At 42.4% G+C, this 22069-nt stretch overlaps 1 protein-coding gene across 3 annotated transcripts in view; it reads left to right on the forward strand.

Moving 5' to 3' along the window:
- grin1a (glutamate receptor, ionotropic, N-methyl D-aspartate 1a) overlaps window positions 1–22069 on the forward strand; it is a 38452-nt gene extending 16383 nt beyond the window's left edge. For 2 of the 3 annotated variants that reach the window (XM_023399913.2, XM_023399915.2), the window contains 13 exons: window positions 1095–1239; window positions 3698–3784; window positions 4206–4341; window positions 4672–4799; window positions 7609–7773; window positions 8254–8372; window positions 8755–8867; window positions 9715–9863; window positions 10005–10162; window positions 10721–10882; window positions 11194–11303; window positions 11670–11815; window positions 20070–22069. In XM_023399913.2, coding sequence (XP_023255681.1) covers window positions 1095–1239; window positions 3698–3784; window positions 4206–4341; window positions 4672–4799; window positions 7609–7773; window positions 8254–8372; window positions 8755–8867; window positions 9715–9863; window positions 10005–10162; window positions 10721–10882; window positions 11194–11303; window positions 11670–11815; window positions 20070–20138 — 1687 coding nt within the window. In that variant the 3' untranslated portion in view covers window positions 20139–22069. Of the gene's footprint in view, window positions 1–1094; window positions 1240–3697; window positions 3785–4205; window positions 4342–4671; window positions 4800–7608; window positions 7774–8253; window positions 8373–8754; window positions 8868–9714; window positions 9864–10004; window positions 10163–10720; window positions 10883–11193; window positions 11304–11669; window positions 11822–15748; window positions 15770–16531; window positions 16643–20069 lie in introns of all 3 variants that reach the window. The other variant, XM_087172228.1, reaches the window with a different exon arrangement.

Consider the following 22069-nt stretch of genomic DNA (forward strand, 5'->3'; position numbering starts at 1 on the left):
AAAAAAAGCAACGAAGGAAGCAGTAAATGGACTTACATATTTAAGACCTAACTAAATGTAATTTAAGACCTAACATGCGGCTAATGTAAAGCTAGCGGAGCTTGGAGAGTTGGTTATCTGGTTGCTAGGCGCACGCAGGCACGCACACAGGTCAGGTGCTGCCGTTGCCATGGCAATGTCAAAATCTGCCCAGAATTTGGCTTTTACATGGCTTCAAACAACTGCAAATTATGAGAAAACCGTTACTTCTTTTCAAAAACCGAAAAGACCGTGACAGACACTGAAGCCAGAAGTTTCTTACAGTCTCTATTTTATTCAGATATTCCTTAAAATGAGTGAGTAAGCTCAGTGCGAAGACAGATTCTTTTGAAAAAAAACACCCCTGTTTAAATTTTGTGCAGACCCTGCCTGTCAAAGTTACATTTTATGAATCCCAACAACTATGTCCACATTTTGAGAAAGAATTATTTGTCTCCGTTTTATGGTTTGGCCGTGAGCTTGAGTTAAAAATAAAAATAAAGGTTATTTTTTACTGCTTCACGCAAAATTCCAATGCATTCCTAATGCATTATTTATTCCCAGTATTTTGGGAATAACTTTGGGAAAAATTGGAATTTTAACACCAAAAGTCATCGACCCGAGGCCCTCCCCTCAGCTAGAATAGCTGTAGAGGAGTGCATTGGAGCTGAGCACCCGTGGCACTAATTATTGTGACAAACAGCTTCATACAATAGCATTCTGGATTCAAACTCTTTTTAGGACATTTTCACGATTTTTTCTCCCAAAAAATTCTGTCAAATACAGATTAGTATTTTCTAACTATGAGAGTTGGAAAAGAAATGGCTCAAGATTCATAATTTTAACTTTAAGTCTGACTTAATTTAGCCACGTGTCAAATCCAGAGTTCTCAGTTCAAGAAAGGTTTATTTAAAATTAGTAAATGTGATATGATATGAAACGTGGTGGGTGATACTGAATCGAGTGATACACAGTAAAATGCATTGTTGTGTTCCTAATAGACGCCACACGCTATTCATGCATGAACACTTGTGTGCTGATTCACACGTACAGTCATTTTTATCTGCTCGCCACAGGGTGCTGATGTCATCAAAATACCCAGAGGGCCTCACAGGTCGCGTGGAGTTCAATGACGACGGCGACAGGAAGTACGCTCACTACAGTATACTCAACTACCAGAAGACTCGACTCATTCAAGTTGGCATTTACAATGGAACACAGGTAAACTGAGAGGCAGAGGCGACTGTGAGGCAATTTCATAGGAAGTTCCTTCACTATTTTAAACTCACTGCCCATGAGCAGGTTGTTCTGCACTGACAATATCACACATTCTTTTAAAATTCATTGGCTACATCCGCACTAATACGTTTTAGTTTTAAAATGCATCACTGTTTTTGCGTGCTGTCCAACACTGCTCTGGAGTTTCTGAGCTCCAAAAAACAGACACTGACCCTGTTTTAGTTTGAAAACTCCAGGGCTGCGTTGTCGTGCGGACGGGCAGAAACTGAGACCTTTGGAAACCATGGTGCAAACACCCACGTTCGCCTCCTGATTGGTTCTTATCGGTCACGATGATGGTGAATGCAACATGGATAACGAAATACAAGCGCTACTTACTTTGTTGTCTTTGTTAGCAGCTGCTGTGGAGTTCGATTTTGCATTTTATAACGCTACAACTGGCTTTTGTTCCTCCTTCCTTTGCAGAGTAGACTGCTTCTTATTTACACAGGCACGCACATGCCTAGTGTATGTGAATGATGATGTGATGTGCATTTTCAGCTGTGTAAATATGGACAGAGATTATAACTGATACGGAGCTACAATGCTTGTCTGGACAAAGATCGTTTTCTTTTTGAAATAAAAATGTATTAGTGTGGATGTAGCCATACTGGACATGCAGGCAGACCCAATTTTCTATCTATAGTGCAATGCACTTAATGTGGGACAACTCCACAATCCTCAGTGTGTGCAAAAAAAAAAAAGAAAGTTCCCCCAAAGCTACCCCATGCAACATTAGTCTGTCACATTAAATGAGGGAGATTTCAAATATTTATTGCTGTTTTTATTGCTGTGATGACTTGGGGCATACAGTACAGATAAAATTTACAACAGATGGATTACAAGAGGGTAAGAGAAAGAGAGAGAGTGATAGAGAGTAGACGCGGAGAGAAAAATGATGAGTTAAAGAGCAACTTAACATCAAACTTAAAAGTGTTTCATTGCCGCCTCCGGTTGACCATGTCACATCTGTTTCACCAGTGGCCAAAGTCAGCATGTCTGGTCAGAAGTTAAAGGTCGGCAAAACCAAGATTTTCAGGGGGCGTTAGGTTACCCTTGAAGCACAAGAATGACTGCTGCCTTTTTAAATGACCCTTTGATTTTGCTGAGGTTAACTGCTGTTGCATCATGTGACATTTGGTTGACGCTTCGCCCTGAACCATATATTTATTTCTGCTAGATGTAGAAAGCAAGATAGAGATGCATGTATATGGAAATGCAACCTACCTAGGTATAAAATACAGAGAAAATACTTAACATTATTACTGACCATTTTTACAAAACACAAAATAAGCCTTCAGACAGATTCCCATTTATTTCACTACACAATGAAAATCAAAATGCTGATAGCCGTTCCTGTTGTGCAGCTGCATTGAGTGAAGAAACAACCACACAACCATTATCAGCAGTCTTTTGGGTTTGGCTTTACGACAAGAACACAACTCATGAATGCAGCTCTTCATTAGTGGAAGGATGTGAAAATGATTGTCTCTCAGAAAGAAAATGGACAGAATTTTCACTGTATTACAGGAGCTATTTGTAAGTTTTGCTAATGCTACATAGCCGACGTTAGCATTAACAGGTTTTTACTTACCATTGTAGAAGAAACGTTACGAGTTTAGCATCAAACTCAATTCCTACTCACCAAGAGCTGTCTACAGTGGTGGAAAGCTTTGATTTATAGGCTATCACTTCTTTTTTCTACTGAAGTTAGCATGCAAACCAGCTAGCCATGCACCGTCTCGTCACTTTCCAGTACCAAGTCGCTGTAGCGTCCAATCTGCCCAGAACACGGCGTACTGCTCAGAGGGTCTATTGTAATACCTTGTAATTGCAACAATGGTTAAAGCTCATGACAAAGTAAGTAAACAGCTGTTTATGCTAACGTTTGCTATGTAGCAATAGCAAAACTTAGAAGTTGTTGCAGTGTCATAAACAATAGCTAATAATGTATTCATTAAAAACTGGTCTTAACAAGATAAAATATATTTGATTTCAGCATTAAAGTTCATTCTTGATTTCAAAAATGAAAAAATGATCTTCTTCAGCAGATGCTCTGGTAAAGGCTGGTTAGTGCACCTGTGTTAAGATTATTTGTATATTCATTCTCTATTTAATGGTGGATATAAAATGCACCGGCTATGCACAGCCAACAGAAAGGCCCGCGAGGACCAGCACTTCAGTTTCCTGGTGATAGGTGTGATAATAATAAGTTCCCGAAGCCCTCAGGTACGATACATAAGTCAGAGGTCAGTGCAATAAATGAAAAAACCGCTGAGCTGTGTGTTATTTAAAGCTGACTCATTAGTGTTGCCCACACACAGCGTTGGAGCCTCATCAGCAGCATGCCTTCTGTCAGCACTCACCTATAATGCTTTACATGCGTGTGGCATCCCTGCAGGTGGTAATGAACAATCAGCGGAAGATCATCTGGCCCGGAGGAGAGACTGAGAAACCGCAGGGCTTCCAGATGTCCACTCGATTAAAGGTAGTGTGCCTTCACTTGGCTGCTGCAATGTGACATTCATGTCTACACAGATGGAGTGCGGGACCTGCGCTGATATACTTTTGTTGGACAGTGCGTTAACGTTTGTTTCTCAGAGAGTGAAGTTGATCTATGTTCACAAAGGCAGCAGTGATGTATTTGCTATGATTTTTATCTCTTCAAATTTCTCGTGGGCCTGCAAAGAACCTCTCATCTGTATCCTTGTCAGTTATTTTTACATTCATCTGTTTGTCCTCGTGTTGTCCATGAGCATCTGGGAGTCTGTACATGGGCATTTGTGAATCTGCTGGGATTTTTCCAAGTATTTTTGTCCCTCTCGCTGCGGCGCTTCTGAAGTCCCTCGGGATCGATCTGATCCAGCTCTAACTATGTGATAAACAGCTTTCTGTCCCATCTGTTGTAGATAGTGACGATACACCAGGAGCCATTTGTGTATGTGAAACCCACTATGCCGGATGGAACATGCAAGGAGGAAATGACATTAAATGGAGTCTTAATTAAAAAGGTTATCTGCACTGGGCCCAATGAGACCATCCCAGGTAACACATCAGGGACGTTTATATTATCACTGTGCTTTTACTGCACTCGCCAAACACCCACTGGAGATGCATACATATATATGCAGTAGGTATCTATATATGTATGCATGTATCTGAGTGTGCCATTCAGAATGAGTGACTGCTGGGATGCTGGGACATGCTTCGTCTGTATGCTGTGTGCAGCGTGACTGTGTGTGGTTGTCTGCAGTGCACTGTGTCGCGTACTTTGTTCAGTCTACGTGCGCCGCCTCTGGATTAAAAAAGACAAACACACAGACATGTTTACTCTGGAGTGATTGTAACTTGCAAACATTGCTGGTTTTGTTACAGGTCGCCCAATTGTTCCCCAGTGTTGTTATGGATTCTGTATTGATCTCCTGATCAAGTTGGCTATGACCATGAACTTTACCTATGAGGTGCACCTGGTGGCTGACGGGAAATTCGGAACTCAGGAGCGGGTCAGTTTTACATTATTTGTCATATTTTTCATTAGGCACAATACTTAACACATTTCTTTTAATGTTTATTTTCATTTTATTTGACTCCACTAAAACTTTTGATTTCACTGACTATTCTGATGCAAAGTCATAGAGCAGAGATCCATGGACGTCAGACGTCCAGAGGGTGAATTTGCCCATCAACCCTGATCTAGTGCCAGTTTTTGAACATCTTTACTGAAGGATTAAGCGAGCAGCAACCAACATGTCTGAGTACTGTTTTCAATTTGGAAGTGCTAATTAGTTTTATTATGAAAGGAAGATAACATCACATAAAACCCACTTGAAAATCTACCAGAGAAATAAGGACAACGTTCCCTTAGCACAGTAGAATTATGGTAAACAAGCACAAAACTTTTTTTCTTCATCAGTGATGGAGTTTTAATCATTACCAAGATCTCAACTTCTTCTGACTCACCTCAAGCAAGTTTCTGATTGTGAACCAGGAAAAAGATTAAATGAAAGATTTGCTTTGATTACCAATCTAGTCACCTCGTATAACCAAGATTACTAGGTTGCCTAGCGGGCACTAGTCCAAAGTGAAAACATTGTTAAATAATAATATGGCTTTAATAAGATGGAAGAGGGATAACATAATAATCTACTTTAAAAAGCAGCCTCGCCTTATGTACAACAAAAGTTTTGTCTCCTTTTATCACAATGAAACAATCACATTCTAATTTATTTGCCACCAGCTGCTGTGGTCCTTGGATAAAAAGGTCAGCGTCCTGTTTTGGTTAACAAGTGATTTATAGTCTCAGAGACTTAGACTCCACTTTTCTATCCTGTCTTCGAAATAACATCACAGAAGACAACCGCCATGTCTCTCATTAAGTGAAGAAATTGAATTATACCTACTTTGGGCTTTAGTCAAGGTGAACACAAACACAAGATTCTGCAGTTCCTGACATGTGTTGCTGTCCAGCTGCCCAGTTTAGTTTTACTGTATCACTCCCTTATCTGTTTTATGATTTAGGAAAATGGAAAAACACAAATCATTTATATACCAAAACTCATCATTGAACATTATACACATCATTTACATAAGAAAACATATCTTGTCATGACAGGGCTAATTCATTTTCACCAACCCTCTGAAACAAAATTTGTCTTGGTCAAATAGGACACATGCAACCATATAAAAAGTCCTAACTATATTTAACCTAACCTTGCATTGCTGAAGTGGGACATCTTCATGAATTTATAGACTTGAATGTCTCTCATGCTCCTTTGCTAAATCTCTAAATTTCACATTAAAGTTTGACTTGCTGACACTGCCCTTTATTCACAAAAGATAGCATTATCCTCTCAACCGTTTGCTATTCTAGCTACATTATATATTCACAAGACAGTAACTTTTAGCTAACAGTTTGCTAGCATAGATATATACATGCAGATACCTCCTTAGCTGCTGCTGTTCATTGCAGCAATGGAGTGCTGAGGAATGAGTGTAATGACTGTATGACCAATGACTGTATTGGTCACCTGAATAGAAGTTAGCATTTTTGCACCTCCGGTTCCCTCGTCCTGAAGTCGATGAGTTTTATTCTAAAAGATAAAATGTCTCAGTAAATATCCCACTTCTGATTTTTTAAGCATTAATGCAATTGCTAACAAGTGGCTAAATGAGACTACAGAGTTTGTAGGGGAGCTCGTTGTGTCTGTGCTCGTCCACACTATTACTAACTTTGTAAGAGGAAAGGCTTTTGTAGAACGTTAAATCAAATTACAAGTCGGAAGTTCAGTGGTGGTGACGTTGGAGTCATGCGACCTTGGTGTAGTTCCTTTATAGTAACATTAGTTCGTAACATTAGCTTTTTACATCTGGCGATTGTATTTAGGCTTCGGAAATCATAAAAATGGTTTATCGTGCTGAACAAAATGTGTAAGTATCATTAACTTTTGTTCATCGCAAAGCTTATTTCCAAAAGCCAATGTAAAAATCTTGTTTGCTTTTTGTCGAGGAAACCAGGGTGATGCTAACTTCATGGATGGCCTAAAAAAATACATTATTCCTGCAGGACTCTATATATGTGTCAATGTGGGCGCCATATTTTTAATAACTTTTTTTGTTTCAGTGTGTTAACAATAAAGCATTCTGTACTCAAACCAATTTGCATATAAACTCAAAATAAAAGCCTGAGGTGTATCTAAGGTTTACAATGGGAACCTTAGGTGGCATTATTCAGTTTAGCTAATGGTATAAGATCTCAGTGTGCCAGCGTTGTATACAACTGTACACATTGTGTTGGATATACAGAGTAATTACATATCCAAGACATGTTTTAATGCTATGGCCTTATTTGTTCGCAATGCCACTTCCATGTAGCCAGTATGATCTCTTCGTGAGAGTCCTGACCAAAATGGCAGCATGACCGTGTAACACAATCAAAGATGAAATCAACATTTACAGAAGTAAGACGAGAAATGAAAGGAGGACAAACAGGACGTGATCAGTTTAAAACCCTGCATACTGCACAGATTTTCTCTGCACAAACATTCATCTCTAACCCAGAAAAAAAAGCCTGTTTTGCAGGCAAATCATGAGCACAGTATTCTGCACTTTTGGTTTTTGTACAGTGCATGATCTTTATAAAGTTCTGCAAATAGCAACCCCTCTGTTATGTAAGACAGAGTTTCAAAGATGTGGAGCACGCTTAGCCCCACTAGGCTTAACCCAAATCCTTAAAGCCTGGAAACATGCGGTGGTCTCGACGACAGCGGGTTGATAGCTGATGCTCATGTTAACACCTTCCTTGTGGGACTCCAGGTGAACAACAGTAACAAGAAAGAGTGGAATGGCATGATGGGAGAGCTCCTGGGGGGCCTGGCTGACATGATTGTAGCCCCGCTGACTATAAACAACGAGCGAGCCCAGTATATCGAGTTCTCCAAACCCTTTAAATATCAAGGCCTCACCATCCTCGTGAAAAAGGTAAGTAGCCTGTTTGGTGCTCTGTCACGTCAAAACAACCGCTGGGGAGTTACGCGTATTGTCCTGTTGTGTAATCACCTACCCACTGGGGCAGTTTTTATCCCTTCGTCTGCCATATCATAAATCCGCAAGTTATTTTACACCCTGTTTTCTACTGCAAAAATATTCTACTTATTATTTTACCTTATGTGGACATCAGTTTGTCACATATGTAAAGGGGAACACAACAATGCATGCATACATTTGATTCATCATCTGAAAATAGTCATCGAGTGGGATGTGAATCTATATGCAGCTTCTGTGGTTTCTGCTGTATTGCTACCTCTCTTTAAAGGGTCATACCAGGCTTTTTGCACATTTTAGCCACTTTAACTAATAGACTATAGTGTTTTCCTTTTATATTTGTCTATAACATGCAGTCATAAGGTAATCAAAGTCATTCATTATCAATAAATAACCGACTGCACTGTGTGTTTTCAGGAAATTCCTCGCAGTACACTGGACTCGTTCATGCAGCCGTTCCAAAGCACACTGTGGCTGCTGGTGGGTCTATCGGTGCATGTGGTGGCGGTGATGCTTTACCTACTAGACCGGTTCAGGTACAAGGGGGACCTGTGTGTGTGTGTGTGTGTGTGTGTGTGTGTGTGTGTGTGTGTGTTTATGTGTAGTCGTGACTGAATGTGTGACTGTGTGTGCGTGCAAGTGTATTTTGTACATGCACTCCCCTGAGCGCTGCGCATCTTCCCTCAGTGTGGACACGGAGGCAGACAGAGGGGAAGATTGGCCCCAACCATCCCACCGCTCTGTCCCTGTGCCACCGTCTTTGTCTGCTTTCTTTCTGTGGACTTTGTCTCCCTCTTGCTTTGCTTGCTCTTGTTCAGTTCCTTTCCCTGCCTGGGGTTGCCAGGGTTTTTCCCTCCTTCTGGTTCTCAGCCATTTCTCATTTTATCTCCTGCAACCCTCCCAATTTCTCCACTCTAGCCCGTTTGGAAGATTTAAAGTAAACAGCGAAGAGGAAGAAGAAGATGCCCTCACCTTATCATCTGCCATGTGGTTCTCCTGGGGAGTGTTGCTGAACTCTGGAATAGGAGAAGGTGAGACACGCCCAATGAGAGAAAATCATTGCAAATCATCCCGTACTGAGCGGTAAATGATCCCTTTTTCCCAGAACACTGTAATGTTGCCGAGTGCTTTGATCTTTACACAGCTTTGCAGTTGTAAAAAGACCAACATCAAGGTTGATTGTGGCTCCAGGTGCTGCCTGATTGTGGAGTTATTCTTTGCGGATGACAAATGAATTCCTTTCAAATCACATTTTGCAATGACAGGCTTTGATGCAGTTCGTCTTTAAACAGTTTATACCTGTTGCCTTTCCTTGCTACGTTTGTCTTCAAGTGTTTCCTTTTCATGTCTGATATTTTTAGTGGGTTATATTTTTGGTAATTTCTTTAGTTTTACAGCTTTTATTCCCATAAAACCACAATACGCTACAAATATGAAAATACAATGACATACCAAAAGAGGTACAGTGATTTAGAGTAGTATTAGCTAAAAATGGCTACAGCTGTGGTTTGCTTTTAGCCAGCCCTTAACCCCTGTGAAGGATTTTCCATCTGTAATTAATTTGATTTCAGTTGGTAATGTGTTCACAGGCCTTTATGGAGGAAGATGATAAGTTCAAGGATGTGTTGTAAAGTCTATGGAATTTAATTCTAATTTACTGCAGTATATGGGTTCATAATCCTTTTTATTATTATTTGCAGAAGTAGTTGTAACAGCAGTAAAAACAGAAGTAGCAGAGTTAGGGTTTTTCAGTACTGAGTGGTAGAACTGTTAGTTAACAGAAATGGAGGTATCCAGCCAACTACTCTACATTACTAATCTGAGTCAAAATAGAAAAATGACTGAGCTGAAAGGTTAAAACTTGAACTCACCACACAGGTGCGCCGCGCAGCTTCTCAGCGAGAATCCTGGGTATGGTGTGGGCCGGTTTTGCTATGATCATTGTGGCTTCTTACACTGCCAACCTGGCTGCCTTCCTGGTGTTGGACCGGCCTGAGGAGCGCATCACCGGCATCAATGACCCAAGGGTGGGTAGAATGTGGTGTCACCATCATGTTACTGCAAAACAACATTTTTATTAATGTAGAATTTAAAATTATATAAATGATACATCAAGTTATTAGTAGTTATTAGTATTAATAAACTATCTTGTTCTTGTCCCTGTGCAGCTGAGAAACCCATCAGACAAGTTCATCTACGCCACGGTGAAGCAGAGCTCCGTGGACATCTACTTCCGGCGGCAGGTGGAGCTTAGCACCATGTACCGCCACATGGAGAAGCACAACTATGAGAGTGCCGCCGAGGCCATCCAGGCCGTGCGTGACAAGTGAGTCTCGGCCAGGCCGGGCCGACCAGAGCACGTGTCGGCCGGCTGCTCAACCTATCAGGCACACAGACCAGGGCCAGCTGCAGTCAGCTCAGGGGGGGGGACATGGACCTCCGGACCAGGCGGAAGCGGCAGGACTTACTGCGGCGCTCCGTCTGATCCAGGCCCATCGCCCAGCCAAGACAGAGGTCCAGGGACAGCAGCAGGTGTGGACGTGTCAACAGCACTGACACCAGTGTGAGGTTGAGCTAACATTGAGTCAAGGAGCACCCTTTTTCAGGTTGTACCCAGACGAACATCTTTGAGATGGGGGGAATCCAATGGGGGACGCGCCCTCACCCATCTGGCATTGGATTTCATTTGGGCCATAAGCAACGGTAGAGATTGCTGGTAAACGCTGAATGACACACACGATCTGGTGTGCGAGAGAGAGAGGGGTGGGAGCCGTAAATGTGTATGTAAATCATTGTACTGTTGCACCGTAACCCCCTCCTTCCCCTCCTTCCCCTCCTCCCTCCCTTCCTCCTCCTCCTCCTCCTCCCTCCCCCTGCCCCACAGCAAGCTGCATGCTTTCATCTGGGACTCTGCGGTGCTGGAGTTTGAAGCCTCGCAGAAGTGCGACCTGGTGACCACGGGAGAGCTGTTTTTCCGTTCGGGCTTTGGCATAGGCATGCGCAAGGACAGCCCCTGGAAACAGAATGTGTCCCTGGCCATTCTCAGGTCTGTCCCAGCCGAAGCTGCATTACTCGTATGACTTTTTTGTTTCTTATCAATATGATTTCATGGTCACGTTTTGACCAGTTATAGCCACCCAATACATTGCCTTATGTCACATCTTCTCTCTCTGTATCTCCCCTCTCCTGCCCTCTCTGTCTGTCTCTGTCAAGTTTATGTCTGTTTGTCTCTACACCTGTCCAGCTGTTTGTGTGTTTCATTTATGTTGCTATGGGAGTGAGCGGCTCGAATACTCCGTCATTGCGGCGTGTATTAACTTTGTCACCTCTCTCCCCACCACCCCCAACCCCCTGCAGTTCTCATGAGAACGGCTTCATGGAAGACCTAGATAAAACCTGGGTGAGATACCAGGAGTGTGACTCAAGGAGCAATGCCCCAGCCACACTCACCTTTGAAAACATGGCAGGTATGGTCCTAATGGCGTAGAGAAAGCGTTAAAAAGTGATTGGACAAAAACTGCAGTGGTAAGGTACTGTAGCCCTTTTTTGTCCAATACCTTTACAAAATCGTTGTTTTAGTGTCGGCGTGGGTGCTCTGTGGAAGTGTGCCGTACAGTATCTTGTGCTGTGGCTTTGTGCGGTTGTGATATTTTATTACTACTGTGTGGTTTGCAGCCGCCTTCGTCAGTAGGAACGGGTTGAGAAAGGAGGGGCGACCACTGGGCATGACGGGCAGACCATGCATTCATGCTCAGTGGAAGCGGCGGAGTTCCAGACCAGCTCACAGATCTCTGTCTCTGCTCTGTTTCTCTTCATCTGTCCCTTTCCAAAAGGGGTCTTCATGCTGGTGGCTGGAGGCATAGCAGCAGGGATCTTCCTCATCTTCATCGAAATCGCCTATAAGCGCCATAAAGACGCCCGCAGGAAGCAGATGCAGCTGGCCTTTGCGGCCGTCAATGTTTGGAGGAAGAACCTGCAGGTAGGAATGATCCCCTCTGGCTCCTCACACCCAGGGTGAAAGGGATAAAAATGGGGAGCAAGAGAACCAGCGAAGACCACCCCCCTCATGGGGGGGTCGGTTTCTGTCTCTCTGCCCCTCTGGGAGCTTTTTATTTTCATCAGTAGTGGTCAGACCGCCAGATCGCCATATGAGAAACCGTGATCTCTGATGTCTTCATGTACTGTAAGAGGCCACCCTGTAGGTGCTAAGAGTCCCGAGAGGCCAACGTCGCCGTGTCTCTTGTGTGTGCCTGCAGGAGAGTAAGGATGCCTCAGGAAGTCAAGCCGTGGCCGGGACCCCCTCATTAGTATGTAGCTAATTAGCAGGGCCATTTCCACCTCCATATCACCTCCTGCTGTTAGATTACTAATAAGATAATTAGCCTTGTGACCCTCTTAACATGATGGACATCTGACTTAAAACTTCACCTTCCATGTCCATGGCATGAACTAGTAGTTCTAAGCTGCTTATACGCTTCATAAGGTCAGATGATGTGGACATGGAAAGCCGACGAAAATAAACAAACGTCCTACGAGAAACATCGTAATAACAATGCCAACAGTGATAACTGTGCGGTTGATGCACTTTGGTTACGTCACCACTCATTTCCTTCACTCTGGTGGCCATGCCGACAGCAGCCAGGGGCTAACAATACAAATAGAGCATAAAGAGTGAGATCAATGCCCTGGCACAATCACACAGCAGTGACTCTCACAGTATTGTCAGCGTAACTGCAAAAGCGTCATGCCACAGTGCACACCGCGTCTCCTTAACCACTGTAGTGTCCATAATGCAGATACCAAATGAGAGTGTAAAACTTGCATGCCAGCGGCTCCATGCAAACACAGTGACTGCCTCAACAGGCATCCGTTTAAAAGGTCAGTTCTCCCAAATTTCAGAAGTACATATTTTTCCTCTTGTTCTTGTGGTATCTAGTCATGCAGATAGATTTGGTTTTATGTGCTGGGAGTTTCTAACTTCTGCCACCAAACCAATAAAATGGAGGTGTAAGGATTTTCCGCCATCTGCATGGTGAGATTCCACAAGTACTTTTTTTTTTTTAATTTGAGTGAACCGAACCTTTTAGCTACAATCAAGCAATACAGTACTCCAATCAGTCGATGAAGAACACGATTTGCCCCCTGTACTCCAGTGCAATCAAATGTGGCTGTGAAGCGTTGGAGCATTGGAGCACCCCCTCCTACACCCACCCACCCTCCTTTCCTTCATTCTTTACGGTTTCACTCCCTGATTGGATAGCTTGGAGGGCTCAACATTTGATGGCCAATCACACAGTGAGTGTGTGGTGTGGCCCTGGCAGCCCTGTCTGCTGCCTCTCTGTAAGCCTTCAACCAAAACTCAGTGTCTGGCCCCGCTGCATAGAGACAGCAGGGCCACAGGAAGGTACAGTATAAAATCACAAGTGCCTGTCAGCAAATCAGTGTCCTTCTCAGAGTGTCTGCCATCGACCTGACTATTGTATGTCACTGTCGTGATTGTTCTCATATAGATGTACATTCTCTAGGTGCATACAGCAGGCGAATGCATGCGGGGGGGGGGCATCACTGAGAAAGGAGAGGGACACACTAAACTGCCCATAGACCAGCGCGTTTCAGATCCATATCAATGACGATCATGTTGATTTCTCTGCTCCGCTGAACAAAGACAGCTCATGCATGCTCGTCTCTCTCATCGACCGTCACTGTGGGCCCTAGAGCTACTAAAACAGACACACACAATCTTCACTGCTCTAACTATAACCGCCATAATGGGGTCTCATGCAAGGAGCACAGAGGGAGCCCACGAAGTCGAACTAACACGAACTGCTCTGTTCTGCGTGAATATTATTCAGGATATTATTCATACTGTTTGGGTGCACTGATTTGATCTAATTTTCACAAATTAAAAATGACAACTTGGTTATGTAGGACACAAACTCAACACGATGGAAAATCACAGTTCACAGTTTATGTGGCCTCCTCCTTCCTTAGCTCAGCAAGCACCGAAACTTGGAGTCCCATCTTTGGCATCATTTCTGACTGCTTGCACATGTGTTTGTATGTAATTATGTGCTTACACTGCAGGTTGGGGTATTATGCAAAGCACTGTGCAGTACTGTGCACCCACAATACCTTTCAACACAAGGATGTACTCTCAGAGAACGTGCACTTCTGACTAACTGAAATCTGTTCACATGGTTCACCCATCATCCTCCGCAGGCTGAGTTTAACTCGACATGCTGTTCATGCTCAAAGGCCCTCAAAATATGAGTTTATTAACTACCATACATAACGAAGGTGCACGCACTGATAGAACTGCATGCCTAAGACAGTCCAGTTTTAAGGACCTGTAGCCACAGAGATGTAGAGGGGTAGACACAATAGTGCATATTTATATTTTGGTAAGAATTTAGCTGCCTTTTAAAGCTGATTTAATCTTTATGATCTAAATTTATAATCCATATTATACAAAGTATTATATGTAATGGATGTACTGTGTAGTCACGCTAACTGTACTGTTGTCTCTTTTATGAGCGATTTGTAATAATGGAGTATAACAGTATTTTCAGCAATAGCCGCTAGCTGTTTCCAGCAAAAAGCCTTTAAGAACTGACTCTCCAGCACAAACAGCAGAAGGACAAAGCCAGCGACTACCTGGTGAACATAATGTCGAGTCTAGCATCTAAAGAGCCAGAGATTTCCCTTAGGTGAGTGAATATTGGACAATTCATCACTTGGACAGAAACACAACTGCAAACAGATGCTAACATTTCCCTTTATCTGCTGTGCATTTAAATAGCTAAATGTTTGCTAACTATGTCACCATATCAACTTAAAAGGTGATAATGGGTCAGTTTGGCGTTCACAATCTGTTCCTGCTGCTTCCAAGTAGCCAAAAAGTAGTCGGCTATAGCACATCGCAAAAGTCCTGACACCAGTCTGACTGGGTCGCACAAACATTTCCGTAACATTTCCAACGTGGTTTAAGTCTGATTTAAATGTAGTCAAAGGTACGTACAAGATTACACTGTCTTAAAAGTTGTTCCTTTATTACAGCGTTCATTCCAAAGCATCAGATTTATGAAACAAAACTTGTACAGCTAAAGTTCTTTCTTAAAACATATTTGGAAATTAGACAGCTGTTCTCCCTCTCTGTGCAAAGGACCAGATAACAAGTCAGCTTAACGTGACTGTGACAGATGACAGTGTGTAGGCTTACAACATCGTTCACCAACAACAAGTACAGAGATATAAAAAATGCTAGGAGAGCATGTTAGCTTTCTCCACACTGGTGTGTCATGTTTGAAAAAACATTTTATAAGATGGAAACCAGGGTTTTTAATCCCTGAAGCTGTTACCTTTACAGGCAGATGAAGCCGGTGATGTTATGGATTATGAGTACCATGTCTGAAAAGTGCTTCACAGTAAATAAATTTAGATACAGTTTTGCAGGAAATTAGTCTAAATTTAACAGAAATCAGAAGTTCCTTTTCTAATCACCTCTTTACATTGATGCTAATGGCAACATATCTGTAATGTGTTAATATTGACGAATAATATCTGGGCTCTGGTATGAACTATATGGGCTTCCACTTGTTTTGCAACTTGCTCTTAATGCAGGCAACTATAATGTCTTCTATAAATTTACATCATACAGATTTATATTGCTCTATGTTCAATTTAAGTGTTACTGATTTGTCCTAGTGTGATGTTGCTGTTAGATTTCGTTGACCACTACATCACTGAGAGGCTACACGTTCAGCTTTTGGCTTTCCCTTTTAGAACAGATGTTATTCAGAAGTGCACAGTCTGAACGAGACTGAAACTGGTGTCAGTTTGGGTTGAATACAAAGTGTCGGGATTCCCTGTTCTGTGATGATGATGATGATGATGTATATGCTGTCTCTTATACACATCTCTAGAGACTCAGGATGTAAGAATACCTTAATATGAGTTTTTTTGCACACAAACACGCAGTAATTGTGCTGAGAGTAGCTGTGGGGCACTCTGATGGTATGAGGGAGGGAGGGCACCAAATTGGCTTCGCCGTCTTCTCAGGATATGGTTAAAACTGCTTCCTTTTTCTTTTTTTCTTTCTCTGACCTGTGTCAGAACCAAGTTCTAAGTAGATTGTAGATAACTTGTTAAGTCATATTTGGCATGTTTAGTCGATCCATTTATAAGTTAAGATCACTTGTGTGTTGAGTTGAGGAATTCAACTGTAAAGTGTGTGTTCGAGCAGCGAACAGGCAGAATACTTTAGACGGTTAAAGTAGCGTGACGTAGGTATCACACCCACTGACATCTTTACTAGTCATCACTCATTTCAATGCATTTCTAGGGGCCGACTCAATGTGTCAGCACATTTCTAGAGGACTACTGTGCCATCTTGTGCAGTCCCAGTGTGATAATGTTACATAAAATGCAGATGCCCTCATATCAGCCTGAACAGACTATTTCCACTCTCACATCTAACTAAGCTTTATCCCTTTCTTTCTCCCTCTTTGCGCATTTTTACATTTCCAAGTGCTGTAGTCTTTCTCACAAGGACCCTCCCTCTATTTAGACAATTTAAAATAAGGTAATTTTATTGGGGTGGTGGTGGTGGTGGGAAGAGAGAATGGGTGAGACTGGAACCACGGTTATCACCCCAGTCAGAGGACATGAATAATGTTTCTACATATATTTATTTTAGGATAGGAAAAGTGGTAGAGCAGAGCCCGACCCCAAAAAGAAAGCCTCTTTTAGGTCCATCAGTACCACCCTGGCCTCCAGCATCAAGAGACGTAGGTCCTCCAAAGACACGGTAAGGAGACGAAGAAGAAACATCTTCCCTTGTTTACTCCTCCCTCTCTTTCCTTTTCTCCTCCTCCTCCTCCTCTTCTGTCTCTACTTCCAGCCCTCTCCTTTCTCTTTCTCTGTCCTCTCTGCCTACATCCCCATATCCGACCGCGAAAGAGTCCCATATTCCACTCACCCATCTCCACACGACTCCGCGGCCTCTGCCACGTGTCTGTCCGTTCACCATTGATCAGCCATCACCATTTAGCATCTGTAGCTCCTCTACAGGCCGGAGGGCATCAGTGCAGGAACTCAGGTCAGGCCAGGCCAGGAGCTGGGCTCTGAATTCGGGGAGGGGGCGTCCCAAGTGTCCAGGGCTTTCGGGGGGAGGTTTTGATGGGATTAGTGGCTTCTGGAGGAGGGGGGCGACAAAAAGCAAAGCAGTCTGCCAGTGGTGTTTTGTCTTGGGCTGCTCTTCCTCCGTGCCTCTGGTTTGGACGTGGATTCTGGCGATTGTGTCCTAATTAGTGGCGTTGTGGTGTGTGTATTGTACCTGAGCGTGCAGTTTGTGTGTGTTTGTGTGTTTATATATTCGTGTTCACGTCCTGTCTTTTTGAACTGCTTGATCCTTTGTATCTCCACCTTTCTTTGCACCAATCCCGCCCGCACTTCCTCCGTTTGGGTTTCAGCCGCTCTTGTTTTGCTTTTGGTTTGAGAAGCATGCGCTGGTGTTCTGTCATTTTTCCAAAAACCCATTTCCAAGGTAGTCGTGATGGCCAAGTCCTGCTGAGAAGAAAACTAATGTGTTGTCTTATTTATCAACATGTCTATTTCAGGATTACACTCATGGATTTCTATTAATCAAATTACTTTTTTGCTTTGTCATATTTTGTTTTTCATAATTCTTGTTTATTTTTCAGTGTCCTCGTGGTCTGACCTGTGCATGCCTCTTTCAGGGTATATTTTCAGGTGCTGAAGACAGTCTTCTTTTATGTTTTAATGGGCTCTGTGAAGCCTTAGACTCTCACTGTGTTACAAAGCAAGCATAAATTCAAGCTAATCCTTTTCTTTTTTCTTTTTCTAAATTGTGTTTTACACCATCTCTTTATCTTTGCTTGACTCCTTTGTTGCAGCACAATGAGAGTGTCAGGTTTCCTCCATTCCTTCACAGTTCAGTTGAAAAAGCCCCTGTTCGTTGCGGTTGGGAGGTTGTACTCCACAAGCTTGGAGTGCTCTGACAAACCGGTGACCCTCGGTCATTCGTACCCAGCTGCTTCGCCACACATAGCTGGTCGCTGACCAAATCTGGCACAGGCCTCGAAAAAAAAGGGAAAAAAAAGCTATAATCTCTGGAGATAGCGCAGACACCTTCACGGAAAGGCTTCTGTACTAACACTGTGTTTTGAATGTGTTTCTCAGGGGAGACGTAGCCAATGGCTGCTAAGCTAACGGGTCGGAAAGAAAGAAAAGATTTTGTGTCTGTGTTTTTATTTGATCTCCTGTCTTTCTCTCTTTCTCTTGTGTTAACTGTCTTTTTTTTTTTATGGATGTTTCGGCATTGAGCCAAACCACCTCTACTCTCCCCTGGAGGTTTCTCAATAGAATTGGTCTCGTTTGAAGAGAAGAAGAGTGGAATCGCCATTGTTAATATCTCTGTATGAGGGTTCAGATGGTTTGGGAGCCCTAGTGGAACCAATAATAATAATAATAATGATATGGCTCGCAGTTGAAAAATAAAACAGGATTTAGTGTAATGAAAAAAGATGCTCTAATTTGCCATCTTCAGTCTTTGACCATTATTTTGATTTTATATAAATGTTCTTCTTTTATATTAATGGATATCAATGGACTTGAGTGTCAGTGTCCCTCACCCACATGCCACACTGCTCCTCTCTCCCTCTGCAAGCATGCCGATTACTCTAACTGTCATAGATGTAGTAACAATAGAAGAAGTAGAAATAATCTTTGTAGAAGTGCCACATGTTAAGAAGAACCACCATAGTTTTATTGAATTTATAAGCATTAACTGTGGTTGTGATGTCAGTGAAGTGTCTCTCTTTTGCTGGTCCACTTGACCCCCAGTAGGGTGCGCTGTTAGCAGGCCCTCAAGGTACACGACATGAGGAGTCCCAAAAGGGGGCTGTAAGCCATATGATGATGCAACTTGCGGGTCAAGGAGATGAGGGACATCCACTCTGACTCCACCTTATTCAGAAAATTTGACATTTTACCACTCAGTCTGGATGTTGCCCCATCTGTCAGCATGTTAGTTGCATCTTAACAGCTTATGAAGCTCATATGCTTGAATGTATTGGCTCTGTCAGCTTAAAACGAGAGGCACTTAAAATCCTAAGATCTTGCCTAATTGAGAAAGAAACAAAAAGTCTGTACTGTATGAGATGGGTACACCGAGGCAAGACTCTTCCCTGTTTTGGTTCTGCATTTCATTAATGTACAGTATTCATTTGTAATGCATTTAATGTACCAACAAAAGATGTTTTCTTGCACATTGGGTGTTATGAAACAGGTTTTTCCAACACAGTGTTGAGTCAGGATTATGATTGGCACGTTGGAAATCAGTTGGATTATAGAGGAGGTGGATTGCTCCACCAGATCTCACGGTTCCAAAATATGAAGCTGTTCCTCAGCAAACAGCATGTTAAAATCTCTTATTTAGAATGTATATTTAATGTAATTGTTTCACACGGTTTCTATATTTTTGCTCATAAGCAGAAAAAGCAACCTCAGCATTGTAAAAAAAAAAAAGAAAAAAGTGGCTTACTGCTGCCACAGATACACACCTAAAAGACTCAGTCACAAGCAAAAAAAAAAAAACAGTGTTGCCATAGAAACTAAGCACCTGCATGGATTTGGGATCTTGTTTCCGCGCGCTCTGCTTTAATGGAAGCACAGCGAAGCGGGGACAGAACGTAAGAGTCCGACACAACAGCACTTTGAAATCGGCCTAAAATTCACCTTCTCTGCCTGAGCTGCTAAAATTAGAGGAGCCGCCTGTCTGCATGTGTGCAAATGACTGTGGGGAGATAAATGAGCTGTCCATTTTACCCATGGCAGGAAGTTATCACCCAGTCATGTTGTGAGGCTGAAAAAAGATAAATAAATAAATTATGCCTGATTCAAATTGGCTGTTGTCTAGACTCTCAGGATCTTACGTCTGCTCCCAACTAGCCCACCTCAGGCACAACCAAACCGCTTTACACAATCCAAACTTTAAACTAAGCTGAGGTGTGCCTGAGGGGGGGTAGAGAACCCTCCTGCTTCTAAACTGCTGCAGAAATGAAGCACAGGTGTTCTTAAAATCAAAATTAATGTTTAGATAATTATATACTAGTATTGCAATAATAAAAAAAAGCTGTCGAATGCTGCTTTTGTGAAGAAATGACATCCTGTCATGCGTCTCCTTTTCCCCCCATTTCTCTTCACCTCTGCAGCAGTACCCACCCACTGACATCACGGGCCAACTCAACTTGTCTGACCCTTCTGTCAGCACTGTGGTGTAGAGAGGAGAGGGAGACGCTGGTGCTCGCTCCCCGAGGAGAGAGGAAACGAGACGAGGAAGGAGGAGAGGAAGCGGAGGGTTCCCTTCGCCCGTCGAAGCTGAAGCTTTTCTTTTCACCGCCTGCCGACGGAGCTTGTTGAGGAAACCGCTTGCTGAGGAAGTGGCTGAAAACACTGAACCTGCACCTTTTTATTGAAGTCAGGATTAACCTGGCGTTAGATGTTTGTAGGGTCCCCTGAGCATGCACAGAAGAGCCCATCTGACTCATCTACATCTACAATCTTTTCCTTCTGTATATTATCAGCTAACTTATTTAACCTTGTTTTCGTCCTTTTGCTCACACGGATTTACTTAATGTTTGATGTTTTCCAATTTCCTGATTAGCTGTATAGCATTTAGCAAGCCAGGTTTAGTTTGGTTTATGGATAATCCAGTTCTGGTGTGAGTACTGTACTCTACATATCACTTCCAGTTAGGGCCTAGCTACCATAGTAATAGTATTTCTTAACAACATATACAGCAATACAAGACGTACTGTAAGCTTCAGTGGATATCAGTATTTTCTAATAGGAACTACCTGTGTTTTTATCTACACTTTAAGGTTTTTAGATGACGTTTCTTTGATCGGGAAACAGTAATAATTTACAATGACTTATCTTGTGTCAACCACCGAAGATGATGAAGACGAAGCATGTGTGTCCTTGTATATGAATAAGAGCTTTACGTATTTGAACGAAGATACTGATCATTGTTATTCTGGCTATATACCAGATTCTGTAGTTGTTTAAATTGTATCTTTCCCCCCTTTAATCTTGCACTAATCTCCCAAAATGCATGTGTTCTTATTTCTAGTAAGAACTCAGTTTCTTAAAGAGAATCTGTTAAGCTTTACTACTGTTTATAGCAAGAGTTGAGCAGGTTAATATATGATATTTTAGATTAATTTGCAATCTGATGAAACAGTGAAGTAAGGCTGGTGTTTCTACGTCCAAATATGTTTGACACACTCAGCCGCAAGCCATGTTGCGTTTGGGGACGCCCGCTTTCTTCCTCTCTCCTGCCGCAGCAGTCTTTCTCATTTCCAGTCTCGACGGGGTTGCATCAAAGGGCCAGGTTTTTCACCCAACCAGCACTCGGTCGTTCATGCAAAACCTCCTGGAGAACTTTTGCACGAAGGCACCAGAGTGAATTGAAAGCTTTTTGTTCGGCTTGCGAGTTTCTGTGCAGGTCTTGGTTAGATGCAAAAACAGGCCGTTTCCCAATTTCTGGAGCTGAGAAACCACAGCTGTTTGTTGAAAAGACTATCGCGTCTTTTCTGGTGTCTGGCACTGCATAGCACTTTATGCTGAGGGGTCTCCCAAACTGTATTTAAAAAAAAACAACATACAGATTTGCCAAGAAACTAGAACAGAACCACAAGTCAAACATATTAACCTCTCCAATATACTGTATTATGTTTCAATTCCACAAATCTATTTTTACTTAATTAGAAAATTTACAAAGTCTTTATAAGAGAAATAATGACACTTTTAAACAACCACACAAAGTGCTAAAACACAATTTGGTTTCATAGCTTTCATCATTTTCTCATTCTGGCCTATGCATGCGTATGTGTTATTACCAGTGCTTCAGTTTGTTTTTGGATGCGTGTTGTTGCTGTGTACAGTTAGCTGAGCTGTGTGTGGAGCACTTAAGTTGAATGAAATGTAAATAGCCCGGTTCAGTGTCGATGGGGTTGAGGAGATTGTACTGTGCTTGTATTTTGACTGAAGCTGAGAATGTCTTACATTAGAGTTACACACAGCGGTTATATTATAGTTGCACACAAGGGAGGAATGGCCTGTTTTTCTTACCTTTTCCAGTAAAGACCTTGCATTGAATCATCTTGTTTATACAACTGTAAATAAAATATACTTACATTGCCAAGTCTAA

This window comes from Seriola lalandi, unplaced genomic scaffold, assembly GCF_002814215.2.
Source record: "Seriola lalandi dorsalis isolate HSWRI2012SDOR001 ecotype SW California unplaced genomic scaffold, Sedor1 jcf7180002052129, whole genome shotgun sequence".
Lineage (NCBI taxonomy): Eukaryota > Metazoa > Chordata > Actinopteri > Carangiformes > Carangidae > Seriola > Seriola lalandi.